Below are 24,718 nucleotides of genomic sequence, written 5' to 3'. Positions count from 1 at the left end.
TGGTAGGAGCTAACGGTACAACTTTGGTGATTCTCAGCTTTATGTAAAGAATGCCTATTCTAAACCACTCTCAGACTCATGAGCAGGAATGCAAAGATATCTGATTTATTAAGGAATAGTATGCAGGATCACAAAGAAAGCTGAGAATGATAAAAGCACGCCAAATGCAAACTAAAAACCCTTGGTGCAAATGAGATCCCTCCCCCCGTAGAATCTTCCCAAGCTCACAATCCCAGGTGCTCCTAACGGCTTCTGATGGTCTGCGGGAAAAGTCCTTGAACAGAGCACATAACCCAAACACATTCCATTGAAATGAACATAGATAAAGAGCTTGGTACAAGGTTTCACAGCAGCTCCCTCCCAACAGAAACGCACATCAGCGCCATGGCATGTGAAACGTTACGATGTACAGTGCACATTGAAACAGTGAACATGACAAAGTTAAGCATCCATCAATTGCTTCTTTTTTCCAAATAATTTTCTTGCTATTTTCTCAGTGTTTGCCATGCACATCTAGTCTAAGCCTGCATAAAAGCTGAAGTTAAATAGTAGTTGTTTCCATGGTGTATTTTCCCATTATAATTCTCTCATGTCCCCAAAGCTGCTTCTGAAGGTTGGGAAATCTCTGGAATATGGTTAAGGCACCAGGCTAGAAGCCAGGAGACTGTGAGTTCTGGTCCCACCTTAAGCATGAAGTCAGCTGGGTGACCTTAGGCCAGTCACTCTCTCTCAGCCCAAGGAAGGAAGCAATGGGAAGCCACTTCTGAAAAGCCTTGCCAAAGAAAACTGCAGGGACTTGTCCAGGCAATCACCAGGAATCAGCACTGCCTCAAAGAAACTTACCAAAGCTATATTTAATTACTGGCCAGTCTTGCTTTGAAAAAAGTACAGAGGCTATAGACAGCAGAATCTCTCTTAGTAACTTGTTCTGCTGTTGAATCTTCCTTACAGTTACAGTGATGATTACTTAAAACTGTATAACAAAAGTATTTTTTTTTCATTTTCCAAGCTACCAATTAACCCTAAAATAAATAAATAAATAAGCCATATTGATACAACAAATATTATATAAGTTTGTTGAGTTCATATAATGGTAAAGAGTTTTAAATGAACATTATTAGCCCTAAATATCATGTATATTAATAATAAACAAAGACCGTTTATGAGCATTTGGACAGTGAAGCCGATAACTGTCAGAGGTGGTGATCTCTCCTGTGCTAGATGTGCTTAAGCAGAGGCTAAGCAGCGACCTGCCACGAATTGTTTCCTTTGGATTCCTGCCTTTAGGGCATAACGGAACTGACAGTGATCTAGTCCAGCGATCTGTACATTCCAGTTGTAAGGGCTATAATGTGTTTATTTGGGGCTGCTGGATTTGTGCATGGGTGTGTGTGCATGCATGTGTTTTACCACAGAAAGATGTGGACACTGTGGTGGACTGTTTTTTCTGTAAGCCTGTACAGTATAAGCAATTGACCGACATGTTGACTTCAGACCAGCTTCTGAACAGTACAAACTTTGCTAATAATGTCAGGACAGGAGGTGAAGGCAAAAAAACGCTAAAACATTGGAACCATTGAGTCCCATTTTTGGTCTGCCTCTTTTTAAATTTTTTGTTTAAATTTTCCTCTGTTAAAAGTAAACTTTTAGAGATTTGAAGGCATGTGATAAACACATATCCCAAGGTTCTCTCAACCCTTAGCTTCTAGAGATAATTTTCAGAAAAGACATGTCAGTTTGATTAAAAGGTATGCATCATCTTTGCTATAGCATTCTCTGCTATAGAAAGAGATGTACAGTTTAGCCTAAAATTCATTAAGTAAGAAACTTCCTGGTTCTTGATTTGGTGCGGTTCTGAAATTACGTTAGATTGCTATTCTATGTATCCTTACTTGGAATAAGCCTCATTGAACTGAATAGACATATATAGGAATAGCAAATTTATCAAATACCATCTGTGTATAAAATCTACTTGTGAGCAACAAGGAGGAGTTAGGTGAACTGTGCTGAACTCTTTAAAAGGCAGCTATTAATCTATAGCCTGATAGGAAAGGAAGCAAATTTATCCTGCGAGGAATTTCTTCCCTTAGTTACAAAGCTTTTGGCAGGAGCTCTTGTGAATTTATTTTCATGGCCATAATTCTCTGTAGTCTAATATCTGTCTCTAAAGAGTTAATATAGAAGAGAGAGAGATTTGCTAGGTATTTTCAGTTCCCAAAGAGAAAAGATACCCAGAATTTGTTAGCTTCCACAGGGAGGATTACCAGTTTTGCCCCGTCTCACAAGTGGCTCATTCTTATGGTTCTAGGCTCCTTGATGAACTGCCAGATTCAGTAACAAGGTGGGCTCCTGCAGGAGCATATTGTGGTAAGTATAAACACATGTGAGCATTATTGTATTTCTTGCTTGAGGATAGCCACTCAAATTGCTTGGTTTATGATTCCAAATGGCCAACATTTCTGTTTTGAACTTGATTTGAAAATACTGAAAGGCTTATCTTCACAGTGGGTAGAGGAGAAAGGGACACTCTTTCCTCCAAGCGTGCTGAGCTGTGGGCCTGCTCAAAATCTTTTTCCCTTACTTTCCCGCTTTACCCTTCAGCCAGGCGCAGCATACTACAATGTGTTCTAGAGCTACCTTGAATGAGAAGAGTCTCTTACACCTTCCATAAAAGTGGACAACCCTTAGCCACCTACCAGTCTCTTTGACCTTGATACAGTGCTTTTCTAAAAGAGAAACGAGGGATGTAGGCTCAATAGCTTCAGCAAAGGATCGTTACCTTGTCGTGGTGCTGGAGCTTGAGCGCCTCAATGATGCCATGAGCTAAACAATGAAGGGCCACCCAAGACGGGAAGGTCATGACAGAGAGGTCAGACTAAATGCGATCCCTGGGGAAGGTAATGGCAACCCACCCCAGTATTCTTGCCGTGAAAACTAAATGGATCGGTACAACCAGAGATGTGTCGGTACACCATCGGAAGATGAGACCCCCAGGTCAGAAGATGGTCAAAATGCTACTGGGGAGGAACAGAGGATGAGTTCAACTAGCCCCAGACATGATGACGCAGCTAGCTCAAAGCCAAAAGGACAGCTAGCGGCCGACGGTGCTGGTGGTGAACGGTGAATCCGATGTTCTAAGGATCAACACACCATTGGAACCTGGATGTAAGATCTATGAGCCAGGGCAAATTGGATGTGGTTATTGGTGAGATGTCAAGATTAAAGGTAGACATTCTGGGCATCAGTGAACTGAAATGGACTGGAATGGGCCACTTCACATCAAATGACCACCAGATCTACTACTGTGGACAAGAGGACCACAGAAGAAATGGAGTAGCCTTCATAACTAATAGTAAAGTGGCTAAAGCAGTGCTTGGATACAATCCAAAAAATGATAGAATGATCTCAATTCGAATTCAGGGCAAGCCATCTAACATCATAGTGATCCAAATATACGCCCCAACCACAGATGCTGAAGAAGCTGAAGTAGAGCGGTTCTGTGAGGATCTGCAACACCTACTGGACAACAAGCCTAAAAGAGATGTTATTTTCATCACGGGAGACTGGAATGCTAAGGTGGGCAGTCAAATGACACCTGGAATTACAGGTAAGCATGGCCTGGGAGAACAAAACGAAGCAGGACATAGGCTGATAGAATTTTGCCAGGAAAACTCACTCTGCATAACAAACACTCTCTTCCAACAACCTAAGAGACGGCTTTATACATGGACTTCACCAGATGGACAACACCGAAATCAGATTGACTACATCCTTTGCAGACAACGGTGGCGGACATCTATAGAGTCGGTAAAAACAAGACCTGGAGCTGACTGTAGTTCCGATCACGAACTTCTTGCACAATTTAGGATCAGACTAAAGAGATTAGGGAAGACCCACAGATGAGCTAGATATGAGCTCACTAATATTCCTAAGGAATATGCAATGGAGGTGAAGAATAGATTTAAGGGACTGGACTTAGGAGATAGGGTCCCGGAAGAACTCTGGACAGAAGTTTGCAACATTGTTCAGGAGGCGGCAACAAAATACATCCCAAAGAAAGAGAAAACCAAGAAGGCAAAATGGCTGTCTGCTGAGACACTAGAAGTAGCCCAAGAAAGAAGGAAAGCAAAAGGCAACAGTGATAGGGGGAGATATGCCCAATTAAATTCAAAATTCCAGAGGTTAGCCAGAAGAGATAAGGAATTATTTTTAAACAAGCAATGTGTGGAAGTGGAAGAAGACAATAGAATAGGAAGGACAAGAGACCTCTTCCAGAAAATTAGAATCATCGGAGGTAAATTCCAGGCCAAAATGGGTATGATCAAAAACAATGAGGTTGAATGGGCCTTAAGAAGCATTGCTAATAACAAGGCAGCAGGAGACGATGGCATCCCAGCTGAACTGTTCAAAATCTTGCGAGATGATGCTGTCAAGGTAATGCATGCTATATGCCAGCAAATTTGGAAAACACAAGAATGGCCATCAGACTGGAAAAAATCATCTTATATCCCCATACCAATAAAGGGAAACACTAAAGAATGTTCAAACTATCAAACAGTGGCACTCATTTCACATGCCAGTAAGGTAATGCTCAAGATCCTGCAAGGTAGACTTCAGCAATTCATGGAGCGAGAATTGCCAGATGTACAGGCTGGGAACAGAAAAGGCAGAGGAACTAGAGACCAAATTGCCAATATCCGCTGGATAATGGAAAAAGCCAGGGAGTTTCAGAAAAACATCTATTTCTGTGGGTCTTCCCTAATCTCTTTAGTCTGATCCTAAATTTGACTATTCTAAAGCCTTTGACTGTGTGGACCATAACAAATTGTGGCAAGTTCTTAGTGGTATGGGGATACCAAGTCATCTTGTCTGCCTCCTGAAGCATCTGTATAACGATCAAGTAGCAACAGTAAGAACAGACCATGGAACAACGGACTGGTTTAAGATTGGGAAAGGAGTACGGCAGGGCAGTATACTCTCACCCTACCTATTCAACTTGTACGCAGAACACATCATGCGACGTGCTGGGCTTGAGGAATCCAAGCCTGGAGTTAAAATCGCTGGAAGAAACATTAACAATCTCAGATATGCGGATGATACTACTTCGATGGCTGAAAGCGAAGAGGAACTAAGGAGCCTTATGATGAAGGTGAAAGAAGAAAGTGCAAAAGCTGGCTTGCAGCTAAACCTCAAAAAAACCAAGATTATGGCAACCAGCTTGATTGATAACTGGCAAATAGAGGGAGAAAATGTAGAAGCAGTGAAAGACTTTGTATTCCTAGGTGCGAAGATTACTGCAGATGCTGACTGCAGTCAGGAAATCAGAAGACGCTTAATCCTTGGGAGAAGAGCAATGACAAATCTCAATAAAATAGTTAAGAGCAGAGACATCACACTGACAACAAAGGTCCGTATAGTTAAAGCAATGGTGTTCCCTGTAGTAACATATGGCTGCGAGAGCTGGACCATAAGGAAGGCTGAGAGAAGGAAGATAGATGCTTTTGAACTGGTTTTGGAGGAAAATTCTGAGAGTGCCTTGGACTGCAAGAAGGCCAGACTGCTCACTTGAGGGAATGATATTAAAGGCAAAACTGAAATACTTTGGCCACATAATGAGAAGGCAGGACACCCTGGAGAAGATGCTGATGCTAGGGAGAGTGGAGGGCAAAAGGTAGAGGGGCTGACCAAGGGCAAGGTGGATGGATGATATTCTAGAGGTGACGGACTCGTCCCTGGGGGAGCTGGGGGTGTTGACGACCGACAGGAAGCTCTGGCGTGGGCTGGTCCATGAAGTCACGAAGAGTCGGAAGTGGCGTTGCAATTAGGTAGCCACCGTGAGGGGCTAAAGTTTGTAGTGGCACCTGTTGGTCATCCCTTGGTCATCCTAGGGATTCCCTGGTTGGTCCAAAGAAACCCCTACACAGGACTCTAACTTTTTCAGATGGCTTTTACCAAGCCCCTATGGCGGACCTAGTTCCTTGTGCTGCGGTGGGGAGGGCTGTGGCGGCAACCCCACGTTTTACTGTGACACCTCTGGAGGGCTTACCGGATAGATACCAGGAGTTTGCTGATGTGTTTGGGGAGATGGAAGCGGACCAACTCCCTCGTCATCGAAAAACTGACTGTACGATAGAATTGGTCCCCAACGCTCAACTGCCCAAGCCGAAGATTTATGCAATGACTCAAAAAGAGCTTGAGGCGCTGTGGGACTTCGTTGATAAAAACTTGGCCAGGGGGTTTATCGAACCAGCGAATTCTCCAGTCGGAGCCCCCGTGCTGTTCCGGGACAAAAAGGATGGCACGCTAAGACTCTGTACAGACTACCGGGGGTTAAATGCAGTCTCAATATCAAACAAGTACCCTTTGCCGTTAATAAAAGACATATTAGCCCATTTGTCAAAGGGCAAAATTTTCTCCAAGCTGGATTTCCGGGAAGCCTATTTCTGCATCCGCATACGAGAGGGGGATGAGTGGAAGACTGCTTTTAATTGTCCATTGGGTTCTTTCCAGTACAAAGTCCTACCTTTTGGGTTGGCGGGAGCACCCGGGGTGTTTATGCAACTGATTAATGAAGTGTTACATGACCATTTGTTTAAAGGTGTATCTAGATGATGTTTTGATTTACACGGAGACTGAGGAAGAGCACAAACGCCTCATTAGGCAGGTGCTTAGCAAGCTTAGGAGTACCAAACTTTATGCCAAACTTTCAAAATGTGAGTTTCACAAAACTCGACTATCTGGGGTATAGGATATCTGACAAGGGCATTGAGATGGACCCCGTTAAAATTCAAGCAATATTGGGGTGGGAATGCCCACGTACCAGGAGGCAACTACAAAGTTTTCTTGGATTTAGCAATTATTACCGCCAGTTTATCCAGGGGTTCGCTGAAATTGCCTTGCCCCTTATTGATTTACTACATACCAACGGGTAGGGAGACACACGCAAGGTGAAGAACCCGGGGGCAGTACTCAACTGGACACCTGAGTGCCAGGCAGCTTTCAAAAAACTTAAAAGCCTTTTCACTGCTGAACTCATTTTGCAGCACCCCGATCCCACTCGACCCTTTGTGGTTCAAGTAGATGCTTCTGATTTTTCAATTGGGGCGCTTTTGCTGCAAAAAGATTCTGACACTCACTTGAAGCCTTGTGCTTATTTGTCCAGGAAGTTTTCTGAGACCGAACGGAGGTGGCATGTTTGGGAGAAGGAGGCTTTTGCAGTTAAGGCAGCTTTAGAAGCATGGCGCCACCTCTTAGAGGGGGCTAAATGTCCTTTTGAAGTTTGGACTGACCATAAAAATTTAGAAGTGCTCCGCACCACCTGGAGACTCAGTCCTAAACAGATTTGCCGGGCTCAGTTTTTTAGTCGTTTCGATTTCCAGCTGAAGTGTATTCTGGGTAAGAAAAACTTCCTTGCTGATGCTCTCTCACGGTTACCCCAAGATTCTGTCCACGCGACTGAGATCATGGGTACTGTGTGGACGGAGCCACAGCTGGGTCTACAGGCTGTAACACGCAGCCAAACCCGGACACAGCTGCCTCCGACCCAGGTTGCACCAGCAGGGAGGAGGACACAGATTCCCTCTCAATTGCAACAACAGTTTCTCCAGACACTGAAATCTGATACTTGGTTGCAGGTGAACAGAGACAATGTTTCCTTTGACGGTGGTTTAGCTTGGAAGCAAAACCGCCTCTATGTGCCTGAACAGTTGCGGGCTGAAATTCTAATCCGTTCTCATGATGATAAGGTGGCTGGGCACTTTGGGTTTGTGAAAACGTTGCACCTGGTTAGGCGCCAGTTTTGGTGGCCCACTCTGAGGCGCGATGTGAAAGACTATGTTGCTTCCTGTCCTGTGTGTGCCATGTCAAAACGAAAAGGGGGTAAAAAGCAAGGGCTCCTGCAGCCAGTGGCGAGCCCATCCTGCCTGTGGGAAGAGATTTCTATGGATTTTATTGTTGACCTTCCTCCCAGCCAGAAGACGACAGTAATTTGGGTAGTCAAGGATTATTTTTCCAAGCAAGCCCATTTCATTCCATGTGCTTCTATTCCTTCTGCCCCACAATTGGCACGCCTTTTCCTAATTCACATCTACCGGCTCCACGGTAGCCCCTCCCGTTTGGTCACGGAACGTGGGACACAGTTCACTTCCCAATTTTGGAAATCATTTTTGAAATTGATTGGCACCAAGCAGGCATTGTCCACTGCTTCACATCCTGAGACTGACGGATCTACGGAGGTTTTAAATTCGACCCTTGAACAATTTTTAAGGGCTTTTATAAACTACCAACAGGACAATCGGGTTGATTTGCTCCCTTTTGCTGAGGTGGCTTACAACAATGCAGTCCATCAGAGCACGGGGCACACCCCTTTTCGTGTAGTTTCAGGATGGGACTTCGTGCCCATTCCTGAGTTGCCACAACCTCCTACCCAGCCCTGTTCTGCTTCTGATTGGGCTGCTCAACTGGCTGATTCATGGCCGGTGATTCAGCAGGCTTTGGCTGATGCCCACTCTGCTTACAAATTGCACGCGGACAAGCGAAGGGATGTTCAGCCTGATTTTAAAGTTGGCGATCAGGTGTATCTTTCCACCAAGTTCATAAAATCCCCACAGCCATCTCGAAAGTTAGCCCTGAAATTTGTTGGCCCTTTCCTCATTATTGGCATTGTAAATCCGGTCACTTTTAAGTTGGATTTACCTCACAAACTGAAATGTTTGCATCCTGTTTTTCATTGCAGCTTGCTCAAGCCTGTCAGCCACTCTTCCCATTGGCATGCCCAACCTCCCCCTGCCTGCTCCGATCATGATTGACGGGCAGCAGCATTTTGAAGTGAAGGACGTCCTTGATTCCCGCAGGCTTCGTGGCACACTTCAGTACCTTATCCGCTGGAAGCACTTCACACACCCTGAGTGGGTGTCTGCTCGCAACGTTAACACTCCTGTTTTAGTTAGGTGCTTTCATCTAGCTTACCCTTTGAAGCCTGCTCCTTGATGTTTTGACTTTGTTTGGGGGGGGCGGTATGTCATGTTCACCGTTTCAATGTGCATTGTACATCGTAACGTTTCACATGTCAAGTTGCTGATGCGTGTTCTGTTTGGGAGGGACTGTGCCGACTCCTTCTGCAGGGGTTGTTATCTGTATTCAGTGGAATAGAATGTGTTTGGGTTATCCAGTGTGTTCAAGGTTTTCTTCCCAGGAGATCAGCAGAATTCTTTGCCAGCACCTGGGGTGGGGAATTTGAAACAGTTGGGCAAGGGGAGGGATTACGTTTGCACCAAGGGTTTTTAGTTTGTATTTGGCGCGCTTTTGCTCATTCTCAGCTTTCTTTGTATTTGCACACTATTCTTTAATAAATCAGATATTATTAAGCTCTTGCTTGTGAGTCTGAGTATATTAGAATAGGCAGTCATTACAGTGATTGGAACTACAGTCAGCTCCAGGTCTTGTTTTTACTGACTGTATAGATGTCCACCACCTTTGGCTGCAAAGGATGTAGTTAATCTGATTTCGGTGTTGTCCATCTGGGGAAGTCCATGTATAAAGCTGTCTCTTAGGTTGTTGGAAGAGAGTGTTTGTTATGCAGAGTGAGTTTTCCTGGCAAAATTCTATCAGCCTATGTCCTGCTTCGTTTTGTTCTCCCAGGCCATGCTTACCTGTAATTCCAGGTGTCATTTGACTGCCCACCTTAGCATTCCAGTTTCCCGTGATGAAAATAACATCTCTTTTAGGCTTGTTGTCCAGTAGGTGTTGCAGATCCTCACAGAACCGCTCTACTTCAGCTTCTTCAGCATCTGTGGTTGGGGCGTATATTTGGATCACTATGATGTTAGATGGCTTGCCCTGAATTCGAATTGAGATCATTCTATCATTTTTTGGATTGTATCCAAGCACTGCTTTAGCCACTTTACTATTAGTTATGAAGGCTACTCCATTTCTTCTGTGGTCCTCTTGTCCACAGTAGTAGATCTAGTGGTCATTTGATGTGAAGTGGCCCATTCCAGTCCATTTCAGTTCACTGATGCCCAGAATGTCTACCTTTAATCTTGACATCTCACCAATAACCACATCCAATTTGCCCTGGCTCATAGATCTTACATTCCAGGTTCCAATGGTGTGTTGATCCTTAGAACATCGGATTCGCCGTTCACCACCAGCGCCGTCGGCCGCTAGCCGTCCTTTCGGCTTTGAGCTAGCTGCGTCATCACGTCTGGGGCTAGTTGAACTCATCCTCTGTTCCTCCCCAGTAGCATTTTGACCATCTTCCGACCTGAGGGAGGATGGTATCCCAACATATCTCTGGTTGTACTGATCCATTTAGTTTTCATGGCAAGAATACTGGGGTGGGTTGCCATTACCTTCCCCAGGGATCGCATTTAGTCTGACCTCTCTGTCATGACCTTCCCGTCTTGGGTGGCCCTTCACAGTTTAGCTCATGGCATCGAGGTGCTCAAGCTCCAGCACCACGACAAGGTAACGATCCTTTGCTGAAGGTTAGTGTGATAGTTTCTGCAAAAACAAACATTCTTTGGCAAGGTTTGTCCTACTGACTTGATAACATTTCTGCTAATACTTTTAATAGTTCAATTGGAACATATATTAAACTAACCAGCCTGTCATTTCCTAGATTGCTCCCTAGATCCATTAGCTACTGTACTTTCTCTAGTTCAAAGGCTAATTTTCCTCTAGTACTTTTTTGAGTACAGAGATTGATTTTAAGGACATGTAATATTGTTAAAAGATCAGCATTTATACATTTTGTCTTGTCTGTGGCTGAATACCAGCAGGTCCTGCCAACTGAGTTTCAAGGAACTATTTATGTCACTATTTCAGACTTCCTTTCTATGTATATCAGTTCAAATATGAGTATTGTCATACATTTCCAGTAGTAAAGACAATTCATGTAGCTTCTCTGCGGTCTCCTGATAACTTTTTCATATCCCGATCTCCTTTTCTCCCCAGCAGTCCTACAGCATCGTTAGTAGGGATTTCTGTAATTTTAATCATTGCTTTTAGCCCAATTCGAACCATTAATTATTGTGTTGTGTTGTTTGTTTATTGTAATCCATATTATCTCTTTGCATGCTTTTTGAGTAAGGTTATATTCCTTTCTGTTCTTGTTTTTGTAAAAGACGACTTTTTTGTATTTATTTATTTATTTATTCATTCATTCATTCAATTTATCTCCGCCCATCTCCTCCCATTGGGGGACTCTGGGTGGTTTGGATTATTAGTTTCTATGATGCTTCACAGAAACCATTTTGGTGGTCTCTTGAGCTAGATAATATCTAAGTTATGGCACACATTTTAGCTGGGTTTCTGTTATGTGTTTGAATAACTGCAAGCATTCTGGGGAGATGGTATCCTTTCAATTGTTTTTTGTCTATTTTTGACAAGTTTCTTACACAGGAATTCCCTATTTTCATTTAGTTCTAAGTTACATTTGTTGACAAACCCCTGCTTCCATTTGATTTAATTAAACATCTCATGAAATAAAAGTCCAGATGCCCTCAAGTTGAGCCCATTTTTGATGACTAGGCAGTTTTCTTGGCAACAGTATTGATGTCATTTCTCATTGCCTTCTTTCAGGATTTTTTTTTTACTTCCTATAGTTCTGAAATTCTCTGGTGGTCTCTCCAAGCACGAAACAGGGCTGGGTCTGAACAAGCTTTTCAGCAGATTGGTCAGGTGCTGCCATTGGCTGAGACCTCACTTTAGCTTTTGAGTGTCAGTGGGCCTTATATCTACCTCCCCTTTGTTCAACAACCAACTGTACTAAGCCAATAGTTCTGGGTATCCTCTTTATCATATTTGGAATGTGCATTTAGCCATTATCTATGAACATTACTGAACCAAGTATTTCCATTCCATATAAAATATTTAGATTTATTTATTTATTTATTTATTTATTTATTTATATTCCAAATTTCTGTCACTGCCCATCTCCCCCGAGGGGACTCTGGGCAGTTTACAACAAAATCAAGAATTTAAAACCATAAAACCTAATTTATAATGCAAACTATCATTATAAATAGATAGATATAAGATCCATTGTGGCGAAAAGCTCTGCAGACTATTCCAAAGGGTGGGTGCCACTGCAGAGAAGGCTCGCCTCCTGGACCCCGCTAGATGGAATTCCCTCGTTGACAGGGTCCGTAGCATGCCCTCTCTGCATGACTGGGTGGGACAGGATGATGTGATGGGGATGAGATGGTGCCTCAAATACCCTGGCCCCATGCCATGCAGGGCTTTAAAGGTGATAGCAGACCGGCACCCAGTGCAGCTCGCGCAGGAATGGTATCACGTGTTGATTTAGAGGCACCAATAACTACCCGCATGGCCGCATTCTGGACCAGTTGAAGCTTCCGGATACTCTTCAAGGGTAGCCCCATGTAGAGCCCCCCTTTTTTTAATGTAACATTCAAATAAACCCTAATATTTTGATGGTTAGTTTGTTTGAAAAGACTTATATGGCTTCCCATCTTATATACAATAACCCTGAGTGGCTCACAAGAATGTAACAGTTTATTTATAATCCACTTTCGGAACTTGTTCATAACCTGAAGAAAACACCCTACTACAATTGTAATAACAGTTACATTAGATACATTTCTGAATTTTAACTCTACAAAAATGTGGTGAAGTCAAGGGAGCATAGGGCAAATTATAAAAGGACAGAGATAGCATAAATTGTACCTTGTTTTTCTCCTTTTAAATTTTGCTGGTCATTGGCCAAATAAATATTATTGAATTGAATTGAATTGTACCTTGGATCAAATAGTGGGCTGTAAACTGTAGCCTTAAGTGCAAATTGTAAATTTTTATTTTCTTTACACTGATGAACCACTATGTGGTTGTGTCCATTTTTTCTCAGCTAGGCTAGGATACTAGGTAAAGGGTTTGCTCATAGGGGATCACCCTTACTTTAAAGATGTACATTTGATCCTTCTCTCCCTACCCCCCCTTTTTTTTCTTTTGAGATGTATCCTTTTAGAAAAATATCTGGAGTTCAGTACTACTAGCCCTATGCTTTGGGTTATTTGTACTTCATCCATGTTTAAATATGTTGATGTGAAATAAACTGGTGCATTTGTATCTATTTGTAGTTTTGTAGAAACAACTTTTTCAGGTACTCAACCAAAGCAGTCAAGTAGCTAAACTAAGCTAATACACATCTGTTTAGTTGGTCAGTGAATGAAACTAAGTCTGGGTCATGTTGTAGCCAGAAGTCACATGAAAAGCAATATAAATTGCATTATTTAGTCACATGAAAAGCAATATAAATTGCATTATTTCTATGAATTTGCTCCAAAAATGCCTGCTAAAATATATGCTTATTTGGTACAAGAGAAAAGCTGTAGCTGTCACAAAGGCATTTGATTAGCTTCTGTTGAAAGTAGAATGAGGGACTAGGTAGATATATGGCCTAATCTAGTAAGTTCTTGTATGATTAAAATTAGATGATTTGTATGCCAGTTAACTGATCTATTGTGTTTTTTTCAGGTGAAATAGCCATATTCTTAAAAAACGTGTTTAATTTAGCATACGATGAAAAACCGCAGTATGAAACACTGAGGAAAATTCTTTTGAGTGGCCTGGAACATAAAGGAATCTGTTACAATGAGACACCGAATTTAACCACTGTTCAAACCTCTCTAAATGAATGCACTACTTACCACAGGAAAGTAAGTAATGAAACAATAAAGGTCAGGACTACATAAATATAAGGTAATAATACATCTTGTAAAGAATAGTTAACTTTAAAGCGAATTTAATATTTGGAAAAATTACACTTGTAGAAGGAGTGTATGAGATGTGTTTTTCAAATTATTCCTATTAATTGCTGAATTGGAAAAGTGGTGAACCTTTGAGGGAAGTAGGAGGAGGAGAAAATAGGTGAGGTGAGGATCAGAGAGATTACAGGTATGTCCTTGGCAGGTGACAGAATTTGGCTGATCTGGGCTCAAAAGCTAAGTAGAGTTGGACCTGGTTAGTACATGGATTGAAGACCTCCGTGAAATATCCTTGTAGGCTAGACTGGGAAATCAAAAAACATTCCAGAAGAAGACAGTGACAAACCATGTTAGTGCTGCTTTCAGAGGAACTGCATCAGTATTTCCATGAAGCTGTTCAGTACCAGGCTTGAATTAACAGATTTCACCTTGGAAGAGCTTCCAATTATTGCTAGTGACAGATTAGGATGGTGAGCATTTGTCCATCCAGTCACTCAGAGTAAAAATGGACTCCATGGCATCTTAAGTAAACTAGAAAGTAGATTATGATTTTTTTAAAGTATCTCTGGTTTAACATGTGGAACAAGCATGGCTCGGTGTTTAGGAGTGCTAAATTTCCAGATTAGATAATCTAATTTATTATGCAACTTTGATCCACATTTCAAAAACTGAATGTCACACTCAAGTTGGGGGATGTTGTCTTCCTTAGAGCAGATATGTGTAAATTCACCTTCTTTCTGCATAATGGAGTTCAGCTTGTGTTCTGTGATATTTGTGAATCAACTTGAATGCCAGCAACTTTTCACAGACCATATTTAAAGCAGTTGCTTTTTATTGCTCCAGCTATTTCATTCTCCCCATCACTAGTACCAACCTCAAGGCTTTTTTTTTGCCATATATTCATTCTTTCCTTTCGAAAGCTCTATACTTGGATTATGATATGTATCTCAATATAATTTAACTGTGATACCACAGTGCTCATTTTTATTGTGTTAGTGTATATCTGGAAACTTATAGTAATAGTAGTAGTAGTAACAGTAGTAACAAACTTTTGTTTTAATCTTGGATTAATATGATTAACAGCATTTCCCAACCCCAATTAGAAACATGAGATGGTTTGTCTTGCCATATGGATAAGTCTGAAGTCTTTGTTGATGGGTATTCATTAAGGCAAGGTCAAGATGTCATTCAGTTTTAATATCCCTAGTGAACTTTGGACTGTCACAATAATACGTTAGTCAAAAAATGTGGGATGCAAACTTAAGTGACTGATCGGCTGTAAGATACATGGTGATTCAAATCTTAGTGCACAGATGGTTTTGATTTGCTGAGTTTTGTAGCTGTTGCAACTGAAGACATAAAATAGCAGCCTAGTCATAAATTAGCTCTTTGGAAGCCAAACCTTGGCACCAAAGCTTTACAACCTTCAATTAGTAGCAAAAGAAGTATTTGAATGACTCTAGTATTGACATCGGTAGGTCTGCATAGTAATCATTCCTAATAGAAGAGAATCTCTGTTTGAGGGGCTTTTGCGTGGCTAATTAACTACCAGTGAGAATATGTAATTTTTTCATGATCTCCCGATTGTCACCTTTCTCTCATGATACAATTACATTTTATTGTAGCAAGTGCCTTTGGAAACCCAATTGTCAACACTATTTACGTTGTGCAGAAAAGCAGAACAAAAGTTCATGTTTAATAAAAAGCCACTGGATTTTGATCTTGGTAATTGCCAAGACTTTTTTTCCCCAGAGTTTTATAGACTTTGGTATTTTTTCATCACTTTTCCCACAAAGCAAAAAGCCATTTCCTTGCTGCTGTGGTTGCCATTTAATCTAGATTAATTGGAGCAGCTTCTTTTTGTATCTGTGATTGGCACAATTTTCTAAAGTTAATTGAAATATGTATATTTTTAATTAAGAAATCTGCTTTTTGACAAAGTTTACTTCTCTCAACTGTAACATAGATCTACGTTATAGTCACTGATTCTATTAAAGCTATAGCAGTATCCTTAATATTCTTAATAATTCTGCTGTGAAAACTCCCCTTGGGGCATAAGAGCATAATCTTAGGATTTATATAGTTCCTCATAAAGCAAAGCAGACTTCCAGTCTCAGATTCAGCCTCCTGCCTCCACATTCTCCTCCAAGCTTTACAAGTTTGGGAAATCCAAAACTGATAAACTGGCAGAACAGTACATTCAAAGAATCTCAAGCCTTATCTGCTTTCTCATGTCTCAGACTTGGGAGAAAATTTAGACCAATTTTCCTGCAATGGGAAGTATTTATTTTAAATATCAGAAAATATTTTAACATCATTAAGCGTTCTTCTGTTTTCATTTCCTTCCTACAGTACCAGAGCACAGCCTGCATAAATGGATTCTAGCCCATGGTTATGATCTGCAAACATCTTAGGCATGCCTGAAGGATTTTTTTTTTCTTTGAACAGCTTGTTTATATGTTACAATGCACCTGCTTTTAAAGCTTTATTTCAGTTGCACTTTTGCCACGCAGGATTGCAGTGGTGAGGGGAAGGGGTTTCTGAGAAACAAACTTAAACCTTCCATGATTAGAGCCTCCCCTCTTGCATTTAGTTGCCTGCACTTTCTTTTCCTTAGTAAAAATTACAGTAGGTTTTGAAACTGGCAGTTTGTATTTTGGTGGCTAACATGTTTTTCAAGCACTTAACCATAGGACATTATAGTCATTATCATGGGTGTGTGTGAGAGGAAGTGCAACACATGTTCTATGCTGGTACAAGTCCAAAAAAAGGCAGTAAAACAAAAGGTGAGGAAGGGGATGTGGAAAAGAAAATTAACAGCACCAGTGATCCCAGCTGTAATACCTGTATTATTTCAATATAGGAATGGGTTACAGAATTTCTCTCGATACACTGTTAGGCTATGATTAGTCTGAAAATGCAAAACTTAACTTTTTGAGAATTAGCTTAAAACCTGTCTCAGGTTACAGTATTAGCATCAAGGAAATCCTGCTGAACTGTGATGGTAAGAACAGGGAGAACAGCGGTTTGCTGTTTGCAGATGCATATAAAGTCCATGAACAAAAAATGTCAATTGTCACAGCTTCTGTTGCTACATTGTGTATTTCTAAAAACAAGAAGTCTGTATTTTATAAAAAGCTTGAACTAATTCCAAATTTGATAGGTGGATTCCATCCTTAGTTTTTACCAATATAATTGCTACAGAGCTATCTGTCCAAATAAAGAAAAAGAAATAATCTGCAGTTCAGATTTGGGATGGAAGTAGGACAAATAAACTTCCATTTCAAGGTTTGTAGAATTGAATAATTTATATATGACAATAATTTTCTACTAGGTGTATTTTCAAGGTTTAATTCTTTAAAATTTGTAGCTAGGTATGTCATATGGTAGCAAATAGAATATAATCCATTTGTTCTTTGTTCTGTCCACAACATACAAAAGAGTGGAAGGGGATGCTTCACATTCCAAATGGAGTCAACAGAAGCATAGGGATTTAATCATATTGGCGAGAGCTTATAAAAAGTCATTATGCTTTTAGTTGTTAAATATGTCTGGTGTTTAATTATCATAATACAGTAAATCCTTGATTTAACAAATTAAGACAGGAAGGGGTGTCTCCTGAAGCTGAATGTTTGCTAAATGATGAATAGGACTTTTCTAGTCTTGTGTGAAAGAAAAACATCTTTACTGATAGAAGTCAATTATTACCGCAACTGATTCAATCTGGGCAAAACTCAGATCCAGGATATCTACTAAACAGTTCCATTAAAATGAGGGTTTATTGTATCAAGGTGCTGATAAATATAGGGATCGATACCTACTTAGATGATTCTAAGATCTCTGGCTTTGGAGTGCCTTTCTGAGAAGACTGACATCCAAAAGAACATAGAATCACTGCCCAATTAAAACATTTATATTTCCCTGGTATTTGGAAGAAAGTTTTTAAATTGTAAAAATAGATTTAAAGGACTGGATATGAGAAATCCTTGCTCGCTCTCTGCAAATAATCCAATAATTCACAACCAGATCATAACTTCTGCTGCCTCCTGGTAGAATGAGTAGAATACTGGAGTTGGAGATCCACATTCAAGTGTGTGCTTCAAGCAGTGCATTTTATTTGATGGTCTTAGTGCACTGCCACCCCCAGTCCATCCTACTTTATAACTCTTACTACATCTAAACATTGGTATAATCTGCTAATCTTTCCCATTCCTTTTGCTGTTACTGCTCTTTCCCTAGACTTCAGAGCACAAATGTGTTTTGCAACTGTTCAGATTTCAAACTAAACAGCCTCCTGATGCATGTAAACCAACAGCTTTAATGTAATATGGAATTTTAAGGGAAGAGGCATAAGGAAACCGACAGAGATTTTGCCTATCAACATGTTATAGCTAAAGCTAGGTTACTCTATTTAAGAGCTTGGGAACATTTTAAAAAGTTAATATTTCTCATTTGAGACACTGAAATTAAAAAAAAAGAAAATATAGCTTCAATATGTTAGTTATTGACAAGCTTGGTTTCACCTCCAGTAAAGGTTAATAACAGTTATCTTGGTTTCTGTAAAAAGAGTATTGAAACAATTTTTAAAAAGTAATGCTGTCTTAGAAAAGCAAATTGCAGTCACTTTAAATAGCTGCTAATTTCATAAAATTTGTCTACCTCTTGCATGGGTGCATTAATGTTAGTATTATGTGCTATCTATTTCATGTTAGGACTCACCCAACTTCTTTTAACACAAAACTAATTCAGTAGATCAAGGCTGCAGTATTCACACTTCATGGATTGCACTCAGAATCACTTAATTTGTACTTTTAATAGGCTCATTTGCTGATGCCAACACAGAAGCAAGTTAAAGGAAAGGAAGGCAAATCAGAGAACAAGGAGTTTTTTTATTGTAGAAAAGCCACTGCGCAAATGAAAGGTAGCCAAGTACAAGATAATCCAATGCTGGTTAGATTGAATAAACTTCCTCAAGCTTCAATGGTGAGTTTGTTATGTTGTGTTAAATTGTACCTACTGGTTGAAACCTTGTTTTCCTAATTTTACTTTTTGTTCTAGAAGAACATAAAGTACAGATGAGAAATGGAAGTCAAGCAAAGTTAACTTGTCTTGAAATATATGCTTTCCATGAATACGGAAATGTTGCTAGAATTTACTAGAAATTACTATCAAACAAGTAATGTGCCCTGATGCCCCAAATAAGTGTTGCCATAGATCATTTTCAGGACCTAATGTGCCATTAAAAACAAATATTCCGTTCCATTATTACAATTACTATGGTGCTTCCTAAATTTAATGGCTTCCAGATTTACTCAGTCTTCTAAAATTTAGAAACTTTATTATGTATTTAATACCCATTGCAAGATTAAGCTAACTGAGCCTGATTTCCTATTGTCCATATCTTATATTAACAAATGCTGTGACTCATAATGCTACAAACAAATGGGTACTTAAGGATAAGGATATTTAAGTACGATGAGTGTTTATGCAATGCTTCAGTTAGATTCAGAAACCACACCTTTGGAAAATTGTAATTTTCAGTGATTTTATAAACTAAGAATGATCTGCAAGAAATAAATAGAAATTTTGATTTGCATGTGGTTGGGCATGGGCAACAGTCCTTAGACTTGTACGTTCTCCATAATTAATAAAGTTTAGATGTTAGCTTTCTAGTGCATGATTATTTGCAGAGTGCTTGGACAAGACAAATGTTAGTGGTCTTTCCAATTGGAACAACTGTACTGAACGTACTTACCTGGTTATCTTGGAAGAGTTCAATCCTGTTGGGCCCAAGGAAGTGGACAGGGTCCTCCGGACTGTAAATGCCACCACTTATCACTTAGATCCATGCCCCACCTGGCTGGTGAAGGCAGCTTGGGAGGTGACACGTGGTTGGGTCCAGACAATGGTTAATTCATCCTTGAGAGGGAGTGTTTCCGGCTGCCTTTAAGGAGGTACTAGTGCACCCCCTCCCTCAAGAAACTGTCACTGGACCCCACTGTGCTGGACAGTTTTCATCTGGTCTCCCACCTCCATGCATGGGGGCCATGCATCCATCCTTGCTCTTCTTGACCTCTCAGCAGCTTTGAATACCATCGACCATGGTGTCCTTTTGGGTTGCTTAGGGAGTTGGAGGTGGGTGGAAGAGTTTTGTGTTGGTTCACCTCCTTCTTCCAGGGCCGGTCCCAATTGGTGGTGATAGGAGATGAGAGGTCCAACCCCCGGCCCCTCCTTTGTGGGGTGCCACAGGGTTTGGTACTCTCTCCGCTCCTCTTCAACATCTACATGAAACCACTGGGTGAGATCATCCATCACCACGGGATGAGATATCATCAATATGCTGACGATACTCAATTGTACATCTCCATCCTGGGTGAGCTAAGTGATGCTGTAACTGCCCTCTCTCAGTGCCTGGGGGCTGTAGGGGTCTGGATGGGGAACAACAGGCTTCAGCTGAACCCTGGTAAGATGGAGTGGCTGTGGGTTGGGGGCTCCTCTGTATCTGGGAACTTACCATCTCTAGTTCTGGATGGGGTTGCACTGCCACAGACGGACCCAGTATGTAATCCGGGGGTCCCCCTGGACTCATGACTCCTGCTCAAAGAGCAGGTGGCAGTCATGGCCAGGAGGGCCTTTGCTCAACTTCATGTTGTATGCCAGTCTCCTAGATCAAGAGGCCCTCCAGTCAGCCACTCATGCCCTAGTCATCTCCCATATAGACTAGTGCAATGTGCTCTACACAGGGCTACCCTTGAAGAGTATCCAGAAGCTACAGCTGGTTCAGAATGCGACCATGCGGGCAGTCTTGGGTGCCCCAAGGACAGCGCATGTAACACTTCTGCTGTGGGAGCTGAATTGGGTGCCAGTTTGCTTCTGGGTCCAACTCAAGGTGTTCGTTATCACCTTTAAAGCCCTACATGGCATGGGCCCAGGTTATCTGAGGGACTGTCTCATCCCCGTTATATTGACCTTCCCACCCAGTCAGGCAGAGAGGGCATGTTATGGACCCCATCCATGAGAGAATGTCAGTTGGCGGGGTCCAGGAAGCAAGCCTTCTCTGCCGTGGCCCCTGCCCTTTGGAACACTTCCCCCAGAGGTAAGGCAAGCCCACTCTCTCCTGGCCTTCTGGAAAAAGTTAAAGACCTGGCTCTGCCATCTTGCCTGGGGCAGGAAGGAGGGTAGTCAATCCTGGGGGTGGCTAGCACCTTAAATGGTCCCCATGTATTTATAAATATGAATCAGAACTTTTAACTGCCAACTTGGATGCTATTTTATACTTTATACTTATATTTATACTTTATGTAATATATCTTGTTTTTATTGTATTTTAATCTTTTTTAGCTTTATTGTAAAGTGCCCAGAGTCCCTCTTTTGGGGGAGATGAACAGTGACGAATTTTGATAGCTAGATGATAGATAGATAGATAAAACAACTGTAAGGCTGCACCCATAGTTTGCAGCAAAACGTTCTTAACAAAAGATTCTTCAGATATATCTTTTTGATCATTCTAATTTATTGTTTAAAAAAAAAAGAAAATGAAGCAGCTACTGTTATTAGTTAGCTTTGGTAATATGAGTTAAGAACAAAGGGGAAAGTGTTTAAACAACCTCTCGAGCAACAGAGTACTGAACATTTGCTCTTAGTCAAATTGCCATCAGTAATGTTTTTTGCCTTCTTCTTCAGGACAATATAAAACCATTGCCCTGGACAGATTCCTGCAGTTATTTCCAGAATGCTGAAGAAAATTGTAGAGAAACCGGAGTTACATATTCAGCAGTCTATCAACCAGAATGTATTCATACTCTGACCAGCTCTTCCATATGCAGCACTTCTCAGATAGGACTGCATGAAGAACTGTTTCAGTATATTGTGGCCATTGTTGTCCTCCTCCTCTTAGTATTGCTTTCTCTCTATTTCCTTTGATATCTTCTCCAGCAAGTGCTCAGGAAATGCAGTCAGACAGTTGTATTCAGATTTTCTTAGTAGATATTTTCAGTGTGATTTGCTGGAATGAATTTGTTTTAAAGCAGACTCATGTTATTTTAAATGTTTCAAGTATGTATCCTCCCCAAAACTTCCAGATTTTACTGCTTGTACACTAGTATGCACTAGAAACCTATAGTGAAGTTTCCCAAGAATTAGAATCATGTGTTACTTTATTTGGAAGCATTTTTTTAGATAGCTAAATCATCTTTGCTTACCTTATTACAATATGGGCATTCACCAAATATGACATTAAAACTTTGTCGACTTGAAGGGAGCCCACGTAACCACTGTAGAGTAATACAAGGTTTTATTATTTGCTGCATTTGAAGTTAAGATGATGGCTATGAAAATGCTGTGAACAGGATAAGCATCTCTGCTATTCAAGGCTTTAAATCAGGAGTACACTCTGATTCAACAAATGGCATATATACGTATAGTAGGTTTGCTGGCTGTACTGAAGAGTTACCTTTTCTGGAAGTGGAATTGCTTAAGAGAACCAATTCTGATAGTTTTGTTATGCTTAGGGTTACATTTGTTTAAAAAAAAGTCTTAAGACTTATCTGAAAGTAGATTTTGCAGTAAGTCACGAAGAGTCGGAAGCGACTAAACGAATAAACAACAAAACTATTTAGGGAGAAGATTGAGCACAGGACAGAGATAAAATTAATAGCAAACAATGATGCATAACACTGAGCAATAATATTCTACATCAGTGTATTGGTAGATTTTTTTGTAAAAACCCATTTAGTTCTCTATTAACCACTTGGATTCCCCTTAGTTTTAAATTAGTACAGTTACTGTATGGAGTTAATAAACCTAGAAACATAATAATGAATGCTTCTGATAACTATACCTCATATAAACAAACTTGATGGAAAGGTTGGCCACAATGAGAGTCATCACAGACTTGGTCTGGAGTAGCTCCATCAAGACGGTAAGCGTAGCAAATCCCACAGTCCATAGAGAAGTCCTTAAAAATATGAAATAGAACTGTATTAGGTGAGGTGGTTGGGCTTGGTACATGCACTGCACTAAGCCAAAGTTCAACCAGGGTTTATTAAAAACACAATTGGCAGACATTACACAACATACAAAGAGAAACCAAACTACATGATGGCTCAACAGGATTTCTAAAGATCAATTATGCCTAGTTCTAAAACATGTTAATGTTTTCTTTTTAAAAATATAAAACCATAAGTATTGCACTTTACCATTAATTTTATCAATTTTATATTATACTGTACAGTTAATAGAGTGTAGAGAGTTTACTTATGAGGTAAACTGGTATAGTTGTGCTTTCAAGTAGTGATCTGTGAATTCATATCCATGAATTATGCATCTGCACATAGCCTTTTGCATCCTCTATGACTTAATGGAATTTCTTGATAGGAGTCCTGCCCTGTGCATAGCATTCATAACTAGTCATGCCTGTGCTGAATCTCTTCCTATCTAAAACTGATAGTGGGACACAGATCACCCAGTACCACGTGGGGAAGGATAATCGATTATGTGAATTCAGAGACTAACAGATTAAAGAACTTCTGTTTCAGATACATAGCTAGTTGTTCATCACGGCTGCTATGATTCATCCATACAGGCAAGTTCTGATACTCATAAAGTGACTGAAGAAATGACTGCTTTTCCAATGGCTTCATCCTTCTGAGAACAGAGTTCCATACCATAATATTGGATAAAAGTAGAAGGCTTGGTCCAAGGGAGTCACCCTGCATAATTCTGAGAGATTATGCATAGAATGGTCACATATGTACCTGTAGATCATGTAGAATGATCAGAGATCATGAGGGGACACAGTTTCTTACCTAGCTTGTAACAAAGTTTGACGATTGAAACTACTTACTTGGAAAATGCTAAAGAGAAAGGCCCCGAAAAGCCAAAAACAGTCACTGGTGTCTTTGAATATTGTTTGATGCCACTGGAAAGTAGGTGCTTTTTAAGGTCAGTAAGAGTTGACAAAGACTTGAAGGCGCATAAATCAAATTAGGGACACTGAGAAATTTTTTGAAATGTAGTAAATTTGAATGAAGAAGCTAAGAGCTTGTTCCCAAAAAATGGGTTGTAGATGAGAGGAGCAACTGTGCTGAGCCCATTCTGTAGGGCTGTACAATATCTTAGCTGATTCCAAAAGGATGCTTCAGAGTTTCGGGGTGTGAACAAAGGAACTGTTTGCAGTTCTTAAAGCAGCTACATCTTTTCCCAGAATCAAGGGGTTGCCCACCATAGTGGCCATGCAGTCTTACAAATAGACATGGTTCCTTTAGGGATCTGCTGCCTAGTATGATGTTTCCTTCCATATGGGCTCCAAACCACCTTTTTAGAATCTAATCTGAACCACTGCACAGTCCTATTTTGTAAACCTCTGACAATGCTTGCAAGAGTCTAGGTTGTATCCATCCAAGGGGGGAACGTTTATTACCATAATGCTGATACCTGTGGAATGGAGCCTTCAAGGCTATAAGTTAAGGCCAGGAGGTATGTGAATGGGGTCAGTAACCTATATCCTACAATCCCTGAAACAAAGGTATACAATTGTTTGAAAATAGTACAAAGTGAAGAAAAGGAAGAATTCTAGAAGAATCAATTATCTCTAAAAGTGAACATGCTATTTACTGTGGTGGTAGAAAATAAAACTAAAGGGATTAAAGGAAGCATGCCTTATTGTGCATGCCACACATGGGACAGAGCTCCTACCAAGAAATTCCATTAAGTTCTAGATTGTTCTGAATGGGCTCTTCTCACATCCCATGTGAGATAATCACAGAGCCACAATGAAGAATTAGTCTTAAACTTAATTGGTTAAAACACACATTAGTGTTTCTAATTAATTGTGGTCTTTTAAAGCAAGTTTAAATGTTTTAATCAGTATTTATAAAACTCATATATGATAGCCACCATCTCAGATGAGAGAATGCTTTTTCTAAGATGGTAGGTAGGTAGGTAGGAGTATGTGTGTGTATGGAGATATGGATATATATATATATATATAT

At 40.6% G+C, this 24,718-nt stretch overlaps 2 protein-coding genes across 5 annotated transcripts in view; one reads left to right on the top strand and one right to left on the bottom strand.

Annotated features, from left to right (window-relative positions):
* VRK2 (VRK serine/threonine kinase 2) overlaps positions 1-21,650 on the top strand; it is a 70,287-nt gene extending 48,637 nt beyond the window's left edge. For 2 of the 3 annotated variants that reach the window (XM_063301204.1, XM_063301196.1), the window contains 4 exons: positions 2,309-2,367; positions 13,498-13,679; positions 18,546-18,710; positions 21,411-21,650. In XM_063301204.1, coding sequence (XP_063157274.1) covers positions 2,309-2,367; positions 13,498-13,679; positions 18,546-18,710; positions 21,411-21,650 — 646 coding nt within the window. The remainder of the gene's footprint in view (positions 1-2,308; positions 2,368-13,497; positions 13,680-18,545; positions 18,711-21,410) is intronic. The other variant, XM_063301212.1, reaches the window with a different exon arrangement.
* Positions 21,223-24,718, bottom strand: part of FANCL (FA complementation group L) — a 69,546-nt gene continuing 66,050 nt past the window's right edge. For both annotated transcript variants that reach the window (XM_063301224.1, XM_063301233.1), the window contains 3 exons: positions 22,567-22,683; positions 21,929-22,000; positions 21,223-21,732 (listed from right to left, as the gene is read on the bottom strand). In XM_063301224.1, coding sequence (XP_063157294.1) covers positions 21,697-21,732; positions 21,929-22,000; positions 22,567-22,683 — 225 coding nt within the window. In that variant the 3' untranslated portion in view covers positions 21,223-21,696. The remainder of the gene's footprint in view (positions 21,733-21,928; positions 22,001-22,566; positions 22,684-24,718) is intronic.

This window comes from Candoia aspera, chromosome 1, assembly GCF_035149785.1.
Source record: "Candoia aspera isolate rCanAsp1 chromosome 1, rCanAsp1.hap2, whole genome shotgun sequence".
NCBI classification, from domain to species: domain Eukaryota; kingdom Metazoa; phylum Chordata; class Lepidosauria; order Squamata; family Boidae; genus Candoia; species Candoia aspera.
The sequence above is the reverse complement of the archived record's forward strand: the minus strand, read 5'-3'. Positions and strand labels throughout refer to the sequence as shown.